Raw genomic sequence first — 15,985 nt, 5'->3', positions numbered from 1 at the left:
ATCTGTACATCACATATAAAACTGATTCACATTGTTTTATTTGATTCAGTGAAAACACAAAGAAAAATAAATCACATGTAATTCATTCTATTCAGCGTCCATACAACATTATGTTTGTTTCCAGTTGTTTAAAATGTGTTTTTCTCCTCAGAGACTTTTAGCTTGGTGATATTAGGCCTTGTCCTTCATCAGCAGCTGAGTAAAAGTCACCGTGGTTTTTGTCCTGTAATAATCAACGCCTCCATCTTTAAAGGAAGAGGAAGAAGTTTACAAGTATCACTGAGAAGAGTTTAAAACAAACCAACTGATTTAATACATGAATGTGAAAACGTGAGTGAGAGACAGACATGTAGAGACTGAACTGTCTGTTCAACAGTGAGAAGGTTTCTGTGACAGGAGGAGACTCTGATTCACTCAACACAGAGACACTGAGGAACCAGGACAGAGTCTAAACCCGGGATACAGAGGTTGAGTGAAGGTGGTGTTGAAGGTGTAGATGTGGATCAGTGAGTCAGAGGAGACTCTGTAGAAGGACAGAGAGCCAGCAGGACAGTCCACATACACTGCTACTCTGTCAGAGAAGGAGGAGGAGGAGGAGGAGGAGGAGGTAGGTGTCCTTATTTTATTGTGATAGACACAGTAACCACCATCAGAGCAGAACAGACTCCAGGACTGATTGTTCCCTCCAAACATACAGTCTCCACCGTCTCCTTTCCTGCTGATTCCTCTGTAACTCACTGATATATAAACCCTTCCTCTCCTCTCGACCTCCCAGTAGCAGCGACCAGTCAGACCAGTTGAACACAGCAGCTGAGGCAACGGGTTAAATCTGTCTGGATGACCAGGATATGACTGACGCTCCTTCACACGTGTTGCCGTCCTGTTGTTGTCAGACAGTTTGATGTTTCTGTTCACTGTGTTTGTGTTGATTGTGAGTCGACAGGAATCTGATGGAGAGACACAGCTGCAGTTATTGATCATGTGATCAGTTATTGACAGTTTGATGAAGACTCATGACGTCAGTGATGTGACAGTGTGAAGATGGTTGAATGTGCTGCTCAAAGTAAAAACACACTTACACTTGCACCTCATCAGACCTGGTGTCAAGAACTGGACTCCAGCAGGCTGCACCCTGAAAGGAGGAGGGGGGTCAGAGCAGCACGTTCTCTGTCAGCATGCACACATGGACATTACATGGCTCTCACACACACACTGTTTTATCACTGTGTTCACATGGAGGCTGGTATGTCTGGATGAACACTGAGCACAGAGAAGAAGGAGCTGGAGTCTTTATCTAGTGATGATACAGAGCAGGAGGAGACGAGGAGGAAACACTTCATCATGTGTTTTCTCCATGTGATGTCACTTCAGTGTGAGACACACACTTTCACTCTCTGACTCTCAAACTGCACAGAGATGACGACACAACAGGTGGCGCTAACAAGCCCATATTTCCCGCAATGCACCAAGAAAGGCTGAGGAGGAGGAGGAGAAGAAGAGTGCAGCTGTGAACAGTGGATGGTTTCAGCGTTTGATGAGGAAGGAAACACACTCAACATGTTTGTTAGAGCTCAGTGAAACACACAGTGAGTTTAGTGAGAAACACTGAGTGTGAATACAACTTGTGTTTGAAGAAAACTCCACAGGTGGCACAGCAGCAGTGAGTGGATGAAGGGGGGACGGCTCTCCATTCCGGCACACTTCCACTCCGACACCCCACTGTTCCGAAATACCCCCACTTCGAAACACCGCTGTTCCGACACCCTCCCCCCCGCAGCTGTCCAAGGTGCTGAACCGCGTGACGTTGTTTACACTCTGCCTATCACAGATAGTGGTAGGGTTCTCCAGTATTCTATGTTGGATTTCAGTTTGTCAACAGCCTCAATAAGGTTCAATTTTAACAATGATTTAGGACTCTTAGATATTTTGAGTCAGAGATATGTAATATAATCCTGTACAGTTTTCACTGGGCAGTTCTGCAAATCAATATTTTCACCAATAAACATAAGCTCACTTTTGGCCCAATTTATGGTGTACTAACTGTAACCAGAAATTTTACCAAAAGAGCTAATATATTGAAAAAGGTGAGGGATGTCCTCCTTGGGGTTCATTAGAGTGACAATTAAATCATCTGCGTACAAGCTGACAAGAGCTTCTGATGTACTAACTGGGATAGCTCTTATGCAGGGTGACTTCTTATCCCTATTGCCAGGGGTTCTAGTGCTATATTAAATAGCAAGGGAGATAGACAATCTCCTTGTCGTACTCTTCGGTGTAGACTGAATGGCCCTGATTTCATATTATTTGTTATAACAGAGGATTTAGGAGAATGATAAATCATTTTAATCCAATTTACAAAAGTTTCCCCAAAACCAAACCTCATATGGCCATTCAATAGAATGAAAGGCTTTCTGGGCGTCCAGTGTCAGGACAGCTCCATTGATATAGTCCCTCTTGTCAGAATACAAAATGTTCATCAAACGTCGCACATTAAAAAAAGAATGCCTGCCAGGTGTAAAGCCAACTTGATCTGCATGAATAATTGTTTCTATGTGTTTGTTTAATCTAGTGGCTAATACCGTTGTAAACAGTTTGTGGTCAAGGTTAAGCAGGGAGATAGGCCTATAGTTAGATGGATTGCTGGGATCTTTTCCCTTTTTCAATACGACACAGATGTTTGCCTCATAAAGAGACGGTGTAAATGTTTTATTTGTTATGGAATCATTGATCATCCTAAGCAATAAAGGTGTCAAAATATGGTGAAATGCCTGGTAGAACTCAGCCCCAAACCCGTCATGCCCAGGACATTTACCTGCAGGAAATGACTTGATTGTTTCAGCTATCTCAGCCGCAGAGAATGGTCTTTCTAGAGACTGCTGGCTGGTCAAACTTGGTTGACTCAAAGAATTAAAAAATTGCGAGTAGTCTTCCTCTGTTGCAGTGGAAGATGACATATAAAGGTTAGAATGAAATTCTTTAAACTGATTGTTGATTTCTTGTAAGTCGATAAGTATTTGCCCAGTAATTGACTGTAATTTGTGAATATTAGTTTTTGCCCTTTCACCTTTAAGTTGTCTAGAGAGTAACTTTTGGGGTTTGTCACTTAGTTCAAAATGTTTTTGTTTGTTCTTTTGTAGTAAACTCCCAATTTCACCTTCCAGGAATGAATTGTATTCACTTTTTAATTTTAAAATCTTATAGTCATGTTGAGAAAGTGAAGCTTTATATGCTTCTTCCAGTTGGATGATTTCCTGTTCGATTAACCATTTTCTCCTTTTTCGTAGATGACTCGAAAGCCATAATAAATCCTCTCATTGTGGCTTTAATTTCTAAAAAAGTCACTCAATTTTCCTGATGTTGACAAAAGGAGTGGGTTAAATCTCCAATTGAATTTCAGCTTAGAAAAAGCTACCTGCAGTTGCATTGTAATGGGACTATGGTCAGAAATAAGTCTGGTATGATACTGTATATTGCTGATGTCAGGTATTAGACCAGCTTCCCCTATAAAATAGTCAATTCTTGTGAATGACTTGTGGACATGTGAGTAAAATGAATACTCCCTTTTGTCATGATGTTGTTCTCCAGATGTCTACCATGTGTCTTGATTTGATCAGGTTGTTTAATAGTGGAACTGTATTAAAGGGATAGTTCACCCTAGAATGATATTTCGCACATTATCTACTCACCCTCATGTTGACTAAGGGCTGGAAGAATTATCAGAGTCCACCGTCCCTTCTCTAAGTTACAGGGGGTCTTGGCGTAGCAGTGCAAGGTTCGCACTGAGACCGACTCGAGTCTCAGTCGGTGTGCGAACCTTGCGCATGCGCGCTGGCAGCGGAAGGCCCGGACAACAGATACTAGGAGCTAATGCTACAAACATGCTTGGAATGTGGACTTATTTAATTTTTTTCGGGACAATTACGCAATTTGGGGCTTCAGCACAAGACGGACATTACATACGAGCATCATGGAGGTATTTGGATGTTTTTTTGTGTGTGTTTTTTTACGAAGAGCTCTGGTGTCCCTTTGCTACCGTGGCATTGAAATGCACTGCTACGCCAAGACCCCCTGTAACTCAGAGAAGGGACGGTGGACTCTGATAATTCTTCCAGCCCTTAGTCAACATGAGGGTGAGTAGATAATGAGCGAAATATCATTCTAGGGTGAACTATCCCTTTAATTGTTGGTGGAGGATTAGGGGATGATCTATCTAATAGAGCATCCACATAGCAATTAAAATCTCCACCAATAAAAATATTAGAAGTTCCATCTTCAGGGAGTAATTCAAAAACCATACGAAAAAAAGCGGGATCGTCTGAGTTAGGACCATATATATTCAACAAAGTAATTGGAAATGAGCTAATCTGACCAGATATTATTATAAATCTCCCATTAGGATCTATAACCTTGGATTTAAGTAAAAAAGGAATGTTGTCGCGAAACAGAATAGCTACTCCTCTTGCTCTAGATGAAAAGGGTGCATGGTACACTTGAGAGATCCATCTAGGCTTTAATTTATGTTCAGTATCTTTTATTGTATGAGTTTCTTGAAGAAATAAAATATCTGATTTCAATGAATTCAAATAGGAAAACACCTTTCCACATTTTATATATTCCCAAGGCCTCTCACATTCCATGAAGTAATTGTGATTTTATCTTTGTTGGTTTTAGACATAGGCTAGTCTGGAGGGATCAGCATAACAGTAGTCCAAAGCTCAAAAACACTTTTAACCTTGTGATGATAACATTGCATCGGACAAGAAAAGACTGAAGTGCTGAGTTAAGCGCCTCTCCACACACATCCACACTCTCACACACACACCCACCCTGACCACCCACCCCGCCCCATAGAAAAAACAAACAAACAAATACCCCATAGTCACTGGGCGAATGGCCCGCAGTCGAGTCTTTCTCCAAGCATCCCACAGTCACTCCGTGGTGGAAAAAAAACAAAAAGAATTAAGTGACAAGTTGAACCCGCCATTCTTTAACGGGAAGGGTAGCCTGCGCAGACCGCCAGAGATCTTGATTTTTTTTTTTTTAAATTTTCCTCCGTTGAGGAGGCTCTATACAGTCTGTTATGGTTTAAGCTTTTGTTCTATAAAAGACTTGGCGTCTTGTGAGGAGGTAAAAACCTTTACCTGATCGTTGTAATGAACATGAAGCTTAGCTGGAAACCGCAGGCTGTACTTCACCTCTTTGGCGCTGAGTGCGCTGGTCAACTCGCTGAAATCCCGTCTTTGTGCCATGAAGATCTGATGATCATTGTGCATCATCTTTTGTTGTCGGCTGGACTCGACTACTCCATGCGCACCGGAAGCTCGTCACCCTATGCTATGCTATTATAAAGTAACTTCAAATCAAATCTTTAATCACTGATAAGTGTGCGTCTTTCCCCCGACCCTCCCAACTGGGAGGTTTCAGTATAAACTGTGTTGGGACGAATGAGACTGTGACAGAGGACATCAGTGGAGGGGGCGGAGCTTCGGCATACCCTACACCACCTCTAGATATGATCTGAGTGGTCAGATATGATGTCATCAATGCATTGATCACCTGAGACCAATGTTAATACCAGGTGTGACCAGGAGTGAACGGGGCCATAGAAAATGTTCCAGCTCCTCCTCCTCTATCAGACAGTGTGTGTGGCTGTAGCAGACTCTCCATACCTGAGAGAGTCCAGTTTCCAGTCTGGATCATCCAGTCCAGCAGACAGCAGCTTCACTCCTGAGGCTCCTGGATGATTGTAGCTCAGGTCCAGCTCTCTCAGATAGGAGGGGTTGGAGCTCAGAGCTGAGGCCAGAGAAGCACAGCCATCCTCTGTGATCAGACATCCTGACAGACTGAACACACACAACAACACACAGGAACCCTCTGTCAACACCTGCTGCTGTGTTCAAGTGTCATTAGATAAACAGCTTGATGGATCCTCACCTGAGAGTCTCCAGTCTACAGTGTGGACTCTCCAGTCCACCAGACAGCAGCTTCACTCCTGAGTCCTGCAGGTTGTTGTTACTCAGGTCCAGGTGTCTCAGACTAGAGGACTGGGAGCTGAGGACAGAGGACAGAGCTTCACAGCTTCCCTCTGAGAGGTTACAGCTGCTCAGGCTGAAGAGATGATCATGAGGAAAGAAAGGAATTTAACATCTGACCTGTTGAAAAAAAAAATGTGTTTTTATATAATGATGAATAAATCCAACTATATCCTCACTTACAGAGCTTTGTTGGAGGCTTTGACCACTGGCAGCAGCCTCAGAAGAGCCTCCTCTGAAGCAGAGTATTTCTTCAGGTCAAACACGTTCAGATCTTCTTCTGATGACAGTAAGATGAAGACCAGAGCCGACCATTGAGCAGGAGACAGTTTATCTGTGGAGAGACGTCCTGATCTCAGGGACTGTTGGATCTCCTCCACTAGAGAACGATCATTCAGTTCATTCAGACAGTGGAACAGGTTGATGCTTTTCTCTGCAGAGGGAGTCTCTTCAATCTTCTTCTTGATGTACTGGACTGTTTTCTGATTGGACTGTGAGTCACTTCCTGTCTTTGTTATCAGACCTCGTAGGAGAGTCTGATTGGTCTCCAGGGAAAGACCCAAGAGGAAGCGCAGGAACAAGTCCAGGTGTCCATTTGGACTCTGTAAGGCCTCGTCCACAGCGCTCTGATAGAAATGTGTTGATTTGTCTCCAAACACCTGAGACCACCAGGATGTTGTTTGTTGTTGTGACATTAGGTTGAGCCCAGTGTTGATGAAGGTCAGATGAACATGAAGAGCAGCCAGAAACTCCTGAACACTCAGATGGACGAAGCAGAACACCTTGTCCTGGTACAGGCCGCTCTCCTCTTTAAAGATCTGTGTGAACACTCCTGAGTACACTGAGGCTGCTCTGATATCGATGCCACACTCTCTCAGGTCTGATTCATAGAAGATCAGGTTTCCTTTCTGCAGCTGCTCAAAAGCCAGTTTTCCCAGAGACTCGATCATCTTCCTGCTCTCTGGACTCCCGTGTGGATCTGTCTGAGATCCTCCATCATACTTGATCTCCTTCACTTTGGACTGAACCACCAGGAAGTGGACGTACATCTCAGTCAGGGTCTTGGGCAGCTCTCCTCCCTCTCTGGTCTTCAACAGCTGCTCCAGAACTGTAGCAGTGATCCAGCAGAAGACTGGGATGTGGCACATGATGTGGAGGCTTCGTGATGTCTTGATGTGGGAGATGATCTCTCTGGCCTGCTCCTCATCTCTGAACCTCTTCCTGAAGTACTCCTCCTTCTGTGGGTCAGTGAACCCTCTGACCTCTGTCACCATGTCAACACATTGAGGAGGGATCTGATTGGCTGCTGCAGGTCGTGTTGTTATCCAGAGGCGAGCAGAGGGAAGCAGTTGCCCCCTGATGAGGTTGGTCAGCAGCACGTTGACTGAGGTGGACTCTGTCACATCAGTCAGGATCTCAGTGTTGTGGAAGTCCAGAGGAGGTCGACACTCGTCCAGACCATCAAAGATGAAGACGACCTGGAACTGATCAAACCTGCAGATTCCTGCTTCTTTGGTTTCAGAGAAGAACTGATGAACAAGTTCCACCAAGCTGAACTTTTTCTCTTTCAGCACATTAAGCTCTCTGAAGGTGAAGGGAAATGTGAAGTGTATGTCCTTGTTGGCTTTATCTTCAGCCCAGTCCAGAGTGAACTTCTGTGTTAAGACTGTTTTCCCAATGCCAGCCACTCCCTTTGTCATCACTGTTCTGATTGGTCGGTCTCTTCCAGGTGGGGCTTTAAAGATGTCTTCTTGTCTGATGGTTGTTTCTGGTCTGTCTCGTCTCCTGGACGCTGTTTCAATCTGTCTGACCTCATGTTCATCATTGACCTCTCCAGTCCCTCCCTCTGTGATGTAGAGCTCTGTGTAGATCTGGTTCAGAAGAGTTGGGTTTCCTGCTTTAGAGATCCCCTCAAACACACACTGGAACTTCTTCTTCAGGGCAAATTTGAGTTTACGTCCACAAACTGGAGCAAAATATTCTGAATGAAAACACAAGAAACTAGATCAATAAGAAAATATAACATTTTAATTCCTCTAAATAACGACTATGTGAACATGTTTCCCTCCATGTGTTGATGTAAGTGAACGTCTCATTTGTCCATCATGTTGAATCTTTACAGAAATCCTCTTACTGCTCTGCAGACACTCAGCCAGCTCCTCCTGCTTCATCCTCCTCAGGAAGTTCACTGTGATCTTCACTAATGCCTCTCTGCTGCTTCTCCTCTGCTCTTCATCCTCACCATCCAACACCTCCTCATCCTCCCTCTGATTCCCTGAGCATTCTGGGTAATCTAGACTCAGAGCCTTGTGGATCTTCTTCAGCTCGTTCTTGACAAAAGTGACCATGTTCTCCTCCAGCAGCTGGAACAGAAACTCTATGAGTGACAGCATCAAACTAAAACCATGGAGCCAAACATCAGATCCATGTTGGACAGACTGACAATCCACTGGTGTCAAAGTGCAGCATGGAGATGATTGTGAACAACAGATGTAACAGCAGCTGTTGGACATGTCCTCACCATAAATATGGAGTCCAGGTGTGTTTGATGCTGCTGGGCAGACTGAGCACTGGGAACCTCTGAGCTCTCCTGGTCCACTCTGTGGAGGAATCAGTCAAGTGAACATCAGTACAGATAGATAATACAAGATGGGCTTTATATGTCTCCTGAGGACATTCACAACAGACAGAGACACTTTGGTTTCAGACCTGGTCCAATAACACGTCGTACAAACTGGTTCTTTTCTACAATAACCAGTAAACCAGTAACCAGTAACCTGAGTAAAAACTCATCTCTTTTCCATGGCATTTTAGTCTTATATGTCTTCACTCGTGTTTTATTGTTTTATTGCATGTTTTTATTGTAGGTACATTACCTGTATCCCATCTAGTTGTATTGCCACTAGTTTTGCTTGTGTGTTTTATTGTACAGCACTTTGGACAACCTGGGTTGTATTTTTAAATGTGCTATATAAATAAATATGTATTGTATTGACTGTTAGTTACAGCTTACATCTGATCAGCTGATCCACGTCCTCCTTTAAAGTTAATCACGCAGTCCTTTGAGTTGTCGCTCTTTAAAGACAGACAGCTGGGTTCAGGAGAGTCTGGTCTCTGCTGATGGATCCTGAAACAACAATAAAAAAACAAAAATCAATCAACTTTTTTTTTTTGCCTTGTTACAACCCGGCTCAGAGATTGCAACAAAGGATAGGGAGGGACGCAAACGGCGGAGCAAAAAATGATAATTTATTTAACAAAAATGTGCAAAGTAAACAATACAAACAGGTGAGATGTGTAAGTCAGTGATATCAGTAGTGTGAATGTGGATGCGTGTGGAAACGTAATGTGTGTGAATGTTGTAATGTGAAATAAAACAACAAAAAGAAGGAGCTGGCTGGTGGAGCTGCTGGATCGAAGCAAAGGAAGAGGAAGAGATCATCAGAGGCAGGGCTTAAGTAGTTGCAGAGCACCGGGCCCAGGTGCTCCACATCAGGCAGCAATCAGTCACTCAGGTTCCATGGCAACCTCGGAGAAACACAGGTCTTAGACACACCCACCAGACTTCACACTCACACAGACGGCCATGACAGGGGTCGTCACACCCCCCCCCCATAAAGTCAGTGCCCCAAATGGGACACTGGCCACTCACACACCCCAAACCACAGCTCAAAATTTCAAAATACAATGAAAAGAAAGTAAATGTACAAAGTACACTATACAAAATACACTATAGGAAATGCATCCAAAATGTGATTACCATAATCATTTTACAATTGTAAATCATGTGAAAACGCCAACTGTGCCCACAATCTAATAATGTAACCTGACCTGCTTGTCACCCTCCACAAACATCCTCGGCAACTCCGGTACCTGAGAAGCAGTTTAAGAGTCAGCCTGAAGAGGAGACGAAGCAAGAGCAGAGTACAAACATTACATGAACACACAGTTGTACAGGTCAAGGCATTAGGAAATACATTGGCTGGTCCCAGATGCAACACACATCTGGATCATAACCAGGGACCATAAGAACAATGACCAGCGCGCCCAACCCTGACTTGGACACCTAAGCCACTGCAAAAACGCCAGCAGACCACAATCATTCTCTCCCATACAGTTTTGCCGGGAGCGAACAAACTTATCTGGAAAAATCCCAACTGGCCTCAGTACACCTCCATGGTCCGGCTGAACAAAGACGGCACCTGAGCCGACCTGACATGCGCCTATCTGAAACGTGAAAAACCCAAAACAGAGAACACACAGAGCCAATGCAAGAAACCCAACACAGCCAAGCAGACCTTTGAAAAACAACACCGCCTGCTGCACTTGTGACAGTTTACCAACCAACACAGACGATGGACATGTGGACAGAGGTGGAACCACTGAATGCTCCTCATCCTCCCCAACTACTGACACTGAATCGGTGACCCCACAGGCCAAAAAACCCTCTGGGCCCTTGCCCTCAGAGAGAGGTGGACTTGACAAAAGTGACGGCGGTGGATCTGCCCACACGCACTTCCCAGCTAAGCGATTACCAAGAATGAAATGAACGCCCTCGATTGGCAACGTTGAACGAACTCCAACTGACACCTCACCATGCACCAACTCGCACTCCAGCACAACTTTGTGCATCGGCACAGGCAAAACAGACATCCCAAGGCCCCGGCTAAGTGAAACGTCACCAGTGGCAGAGGATGCTGAAAATGGCAACAAGGAATCAATGATGTAGGAGTCATAAGCTGCAGTGTCACGAAGGATCTTCACAGGAACTCTTTTACCACCATCCTTCAGCGACACAAACCCCTCTCTCACAAACGGCAGATAAGTAGCCCACACGTCAGGATCACAAACCCCAGACAAAGGTAAATCAGAAACACAGTTCCTGACAGGTGCGGAAGCAACGACTGGTCTCACTTTAGCCATTACCCCATTACTTTTAGCTTGCAGCAGTGGGCATCTATCCTTCCAATGACCAATCTCCTTGCAATAGTTACAGATGTTATCCTTGACAGAATCACCCTTCAGACTGGAATCAAACCTGGGCAAAGGTCGTCCCGAAAGCACCTGATCAGCCACAGCAGGATCATAATGACGGCCTCTCCAGCTGAAGTCACTGTGCGCTCCAGAGCGCTCGTTCAAATGTACTTTATGGAGCAAAACGAACTCATCCGCTGCAACTGCAGCAGCGGCAGCAGTGGAAACAGGTCTCTCACAAATATAAGTTGCAACACGATCGGGGAGAGTATCCTTAAAGTGCTCAAGAACCATTAAATCACACAACTCGTCAAAAGAGAAAACATTTGACGCTGCAAGCCAGCGCTTAAACTGAGACGTCAAATCTCTGGCCAACTCAACGTACGTCTGTCCATGTCGCTTCTCCCAGGACCGAAACTTTTGACGGTACGCCTCAGGCACCAATTCATACGCTTTAAGCACAGCAGATTTTATTTTTGCGTAATCAAAGCAGTCCCCATCACTGAGAGCCGAATAGGCCTCCTGCGCTCTCCCCGTGAGCACGCACTGAAGCAGGAGCACACGATCCGCCTCAGACCAGCCCCGAGCCATTGAGACCCGTTCAAACAAGACGAAGAAAGAATCTGGATCCTTCTCATTAAACTGTGGCAACAACTTCAGATTAAACGGATCGAAACTGCGCACCCGTGACGACTGTCCACCTACCTCTCCAGCCGCTCTGTGCCCCTTTTCTATGAGGGACAGGCGATGCGCCTCCAAATCTAACTTTGCTTTCTCTGTCTGCTGGCGAATCATTTCCACATCAACTTGTTTCTTCAGTTCAAGTTCCTGTTTCCGTTTTTCATGTTCAAGTTGAAGCAAAAGCAGTTCTTTCTGTTGTTCAAAAGTCAGCTCCTGTGAGCCTGCAAGGAGTGCCGCAGAGACCTGTTTAACCTCTGGCTCCTTAGGGAAAATTCCCAACTCCACCAACTTAACTTTCAACGCCATTTTCACAGTTTCCTTGACACGTTTATCTTTAACGGTCACAGAATAGTACTCAGCCAATGCCAACAACTGGTCCCTATTGAAGCTCTCCAACGCCTCCACGGATGGCGCGGCAACAAACGCCTGACACTCAGAATTCATCATAACACATGAAATATAACCCAAAAGCACAGGAAACAAAGCGGAGTATCAGTGCGCAACAACGTGGACTCACCGGACCGGAGTTTCCCCGCTAACTGCCTACAGAAAACTTACTAACTCCCCCCCTAGTCTTCATGCAGCACCTACGGCGGGTATTTATGCACTGCAGCCCGATGGGTCAGAGAGGCGACCAGCAGGCTGACAACCCTCTGAACACCACGGATGTGCTCCCAAGCAAAGCTTCAATCGCGTGGCCACAACACTAACAGATCCCCCCAGCAACGCACCCAAAGGAGCACGCCGCCTTAGCCTACAAGGAAAAACTCCAGTCCCAAACTTATACGCACAGACAAAACCACCTGCTCCCGGCCAAACACCTCAACAGCTCCAGACCCAATCCTACTCTCCCAGGCAAGGTAAGAGCACTAACTCACACAAACCAAATAAACTCACAACAGCCCAAGTGTATCGCGTCCACTTTCTCCCTATCCAAACGAATGCGCACTACAAACTTTTACGCACGGATCTACTAAGTAGCAACATCTCACAAACAACCAGCTGCAAAAAGAGCAGCTGACACTGAAACTCGGACGAGCAAATTGCAAAATGCGCATTCTAAACAAATGCGTGGCAAAAAATCACCGCCAACGCACTGAGCAACCAAAACACAATTAAACTAACGCGCAACCAAGGCCAAAGGACGAGCCCCCATTTGTTACAACCCGGCTCAGAGATTGCAACAAAGGATAGGGAGGGACGCAAACGGCGGAGCAAAAAATGATAATTTATTTAACAAAAATGTGCTAAGTAAACAATACAAACAGGTGAGATGTGTAAGTCAGTGATATCAGTAGTGTGAATGTGGATGCGTGTGGAAACGTAATGTGTGTGAATGTTGTAATGTGAAATAAAACAACAAAAAGAAGGAGCTGGCTGGTGGAGCTGCTGGATCGAAGCAAAGGAAGAGGAAGAGATCATCAGAGGCAGGGCTTAAGTAGTTGCAGAGCACCGGGCCCAGGTGCTCCACATCAGGCAGCAATCAGTCACTCAGGTTCCATGGCAACCTCGGAGAAACACAGGTCTTAGACACACCTACCAGACTTCACACTCACACAGACGGCCATGACAGGGGTCGTCACAGCCTGTATAAAAGCTGTAAACCATGCTGATGAATGATTTTTCACCTCTGAAAATGTCATTTATATTGTTAGTTTTGTTCTGTAGATGAGTTTAAGTTTCTATCTTTAACTGAGTTTTGCTCGTTCTCTCAGTATTTATGGACATTTGTTCGTCTCCTCCTGTAAAAAGCAGCTGCTGAGATTCTGCTTCAGCTCCAGTAACAGATTTGATCCTCTGTCTCTGCTCTCTATGTCTGACATCACTCTGAACTCACTAGAAATCACTAATCGGTCCTTCGCCCTGTTGCACACCTCAAAGCAGCCAACATCACCATGTTCCTTCCACCAGGTGGAAACAAGACCATGAACAATTAGTGCAGATGAAATGATGATTTTAACCCAGTGATTATTTCCTGTTTAACTGTGTGTTCACACCAAAGGCTTCCAAAGCGCCAAAAACGCTCAAGGGTGCGCTTCAAAACGGCAAATATTTTTAGCTGCTTTGGTCGCTCGTCACGTGACTGACATCACAGTTCGATTGTGCTGGTCATTGGGGAGCTGAAGGACAAAAAAAAGAAAAAAAAAGGCGAAGGTCGGACATCTTTATTCTGACAGGTTGCCGCCGAACCGCTAATTACCCTAACGTTAACCAAGGCTCAACTTCTCGTTTGGTGATGCTTTGGACTCTTTGGAAGCGCGGCCGACCGCAGTTGACGCTTTGGTCGCTCAGGCCAGGGCCGGCCCCTGGCATAAACACTCTATGCGGTTGTTTAGGGCCTCAGCCGTCAGGTGGGGCCACATGATCAGAAGGTACTGGGGTTCAATTCAAGTCATTTTAACACTGAGGTCGGCGCGCTTACCGGCGCGGTTTGTTTATATTTCGGTCATTTTACGCCGTTTAACTGCTCCCGTGACCGAGGGACGGCTCTCCTCTTTCAAATAACACCCGCCCTCGGCAACCTATGTTATTCACAGCCAGGGTTTGAGAGCCAATAACAGAGCATGGTGCACGCATCGCCCCCTCTTGGTTGAATCCGTTGTCCGTCAACTTGAGCATACGTGATTGGTTGAATCGCCTGTCAGTCAACTTCGGCCAACCAATTGGCACTCTGGGATCACTAAGGTCCTTCCTATCACAGTTTTAGCTCCATGGTTTACCTACAGCGGCTGGCATGGAGAGAGACGGCAGAGGAGACCGAACCTGTCAATTAAAACAATGGTTCAAACTTCAAAGCTTCAAACCCGCAGAATCGTTAAGAGAGAGAGAGAAGCGGTGATGACGGTGCTTCAGATGCTGAAAGTTTTGACTCATCTGATGAGCATGATTATTAAAAAAAAAAATCTATATATGAGAAAGTTTTTTTTTTTTACCTTTCACACAGCACAGACACAGTGACAACACACATTATATGAACAATGTAAATTGTGTGTTTTCCGTTTATTTAGTAAATATTTTTGTTTGAAGGGGGAAAAAAAGCTAATTTCTCATTTTAAAAAATCTGATGAAGCTTTGAAGTCAATATTCAGCCTCTTTCATCTCACATTTGAGACATTTGGTGAAAATAGAATGCCAGAATGACAACATTTATGCTCAAAAAGTGATTTTACAAAATGTAATTTTAGACTTGTTTTCTACACTTATCTATATATTACTGTATTCATATCCTATTTCAAGCACCTAAACAGTTTGTTCTCATGACTGAAGGAGTGTTTTCACAAGGGATTTGAATTTTTTTTATTTCTTTATACAGTGTTCTAGGACAAATTGGCCTCAGTGTACTTAGAGCGGAAGATTAGACATAAAACACTTCAGTATTGTTACATCTGTCTATCAAATATGTCTGTATTCAGTTTTAAGCAGTGTATGTGATTTGGTGTTTGCGCTTAGAGTGGGCCACAAACAAAAATCTTGTTTAGGGCCACCAAAATGCTAGGGCCGGCACAACACAACTGATACATGTGCTTGTTGGAGAAAAACTGATAAAAAAATATCTTCAGTGTTGTAAAAAACACAACAACTGACTTCTAGAGAGAAAAGTCTTTCTGACTGTTTTAATTCTGACCTTCCATCAACAGATTGGCTGAAGTTAATAGGACGATCCATGGAGATGTCGTTCTTCATGGACACAGAGCTGGATCCAGGTCCAGGTCCAGGTCCAGGTCCTGATCCAGGTCCAGGTCCAGGTCCAGGTCCAGGTCCAGGTCCAGGTCCAGGTCCAGGTCCAGGTCCAGGTCCAGGTCCAGGAGACTGTAGCCTGTGCTGCTGCTCTGGCCTTGAACACAACACACACAGAGCTTTAAGTGTGAATAATGATGGAGCAGTGATCTGAGTCATGGACAGTTAGAGATGCTCATCTGACCTTTGACCTGTGGCCTGGCTCTGACGTCCCCCACACAGAGTGGTTTTAGAGGGAGGGGCTCCCTCCTCTCTGTCCTCACACTGATCCATGCTGCTGAGGTCACATCCACATCAGCTCACACACACTTTGTAGCTTCACCTGCAGAGGAAACACACATCATTCATCTGCACAGCAGCTCACATGTCCATCATGTCTCCGGCTGCTCCTCCACTGACTGGCTCTTCTTCTCTGCTTCATATCAGTGTCAGTTGAATGCAGTCACACAGCAGTGAAGAAGAGGAAGCTGCCATCAGCTGCTCTGTACTTCTACTATCAGTCCACTAGATGGCGTCATGAAGCTGCAGTGAAGTGAAGAGCAGCCCAGCAACATGATCCA

At 45.0% G+C, this 15,985-nt stretch overlaps 1 protein-coding gene across 1 annotated transcript; it reads right to left on the bottom strand.

Moving 5' to 3' along the window:
- Positions 1-399: 399 nt before the first annotated feature.
- LOC146975617 (protein NLRC3-like) lies at positions 400-15,776 on the bottom strand. The gene is made up of 10 exons (XM_085794832.1): positions 15,610-15,776; positions 15,313-15,522; positions 9,046-9,159; positions 8,554-8,632; positions 8,167-8,395; positions 6,216-8,013; positions 5,935-6,108; positions 5,670-5,843; positions 1,086-1,132; positions 400-947 (listed from the first exon to the last, which is right to left on the bottom strand). The coding sequence occupies exons 1-10, from the start codon at positions 15,696-15,698 to the stop codon at positions 415-417; spliced, it is 3,447 nt and encodes a 1,148-aa protein (XP_085650958.1). The 5' UTR covers positions 15,699-15,776; the 3' UTR covers positions 400-414.
- Between the last annotated feature and the right edge of the window lie 209 nt (positions 15,777-15,985).

This window comes from Trachurus japonicus, chromosome 13 (genome assembly GCF_045865225.1).
Source record: "Trachurus japonicus isolate A0001 chromosome 13, Traja_1.0".
NCBI classification, from domain to species: domain Eukaryota; kingdom Metazoa; phylum Chordata; class Actinopteri; order Carangiformes; family Carangidae; genus Trachurus; species Trachurus japonicus.
This window is presented reverse-complemented; position numbering and strand designations above follow the sequence as displayed.

Coding starts and splice junctions, on each gene's coding strand:
- LOC146975617 (XM_085794832.1), bottom strand. CDS start 15,698: ATGGATCAGTGTGAGGACAGAGAGGAGGGAGCCCCTCCCTCTAAAACC. Junction 8,014..8,166: donor GGCTGAGTGTCTGCAGAGCA/GTAAGAGGATTT, acceptor GTTTTCATTCAG/AATATTTTGCTCCAGTTTGT. Junction 6,109..6,215: donor AAAGCCTCCAACAAAGCTCT/GTAAGTGAGGAT, acceptor TCATCTCTTCAG/CCTGAGCAGCTGTAACCTCT.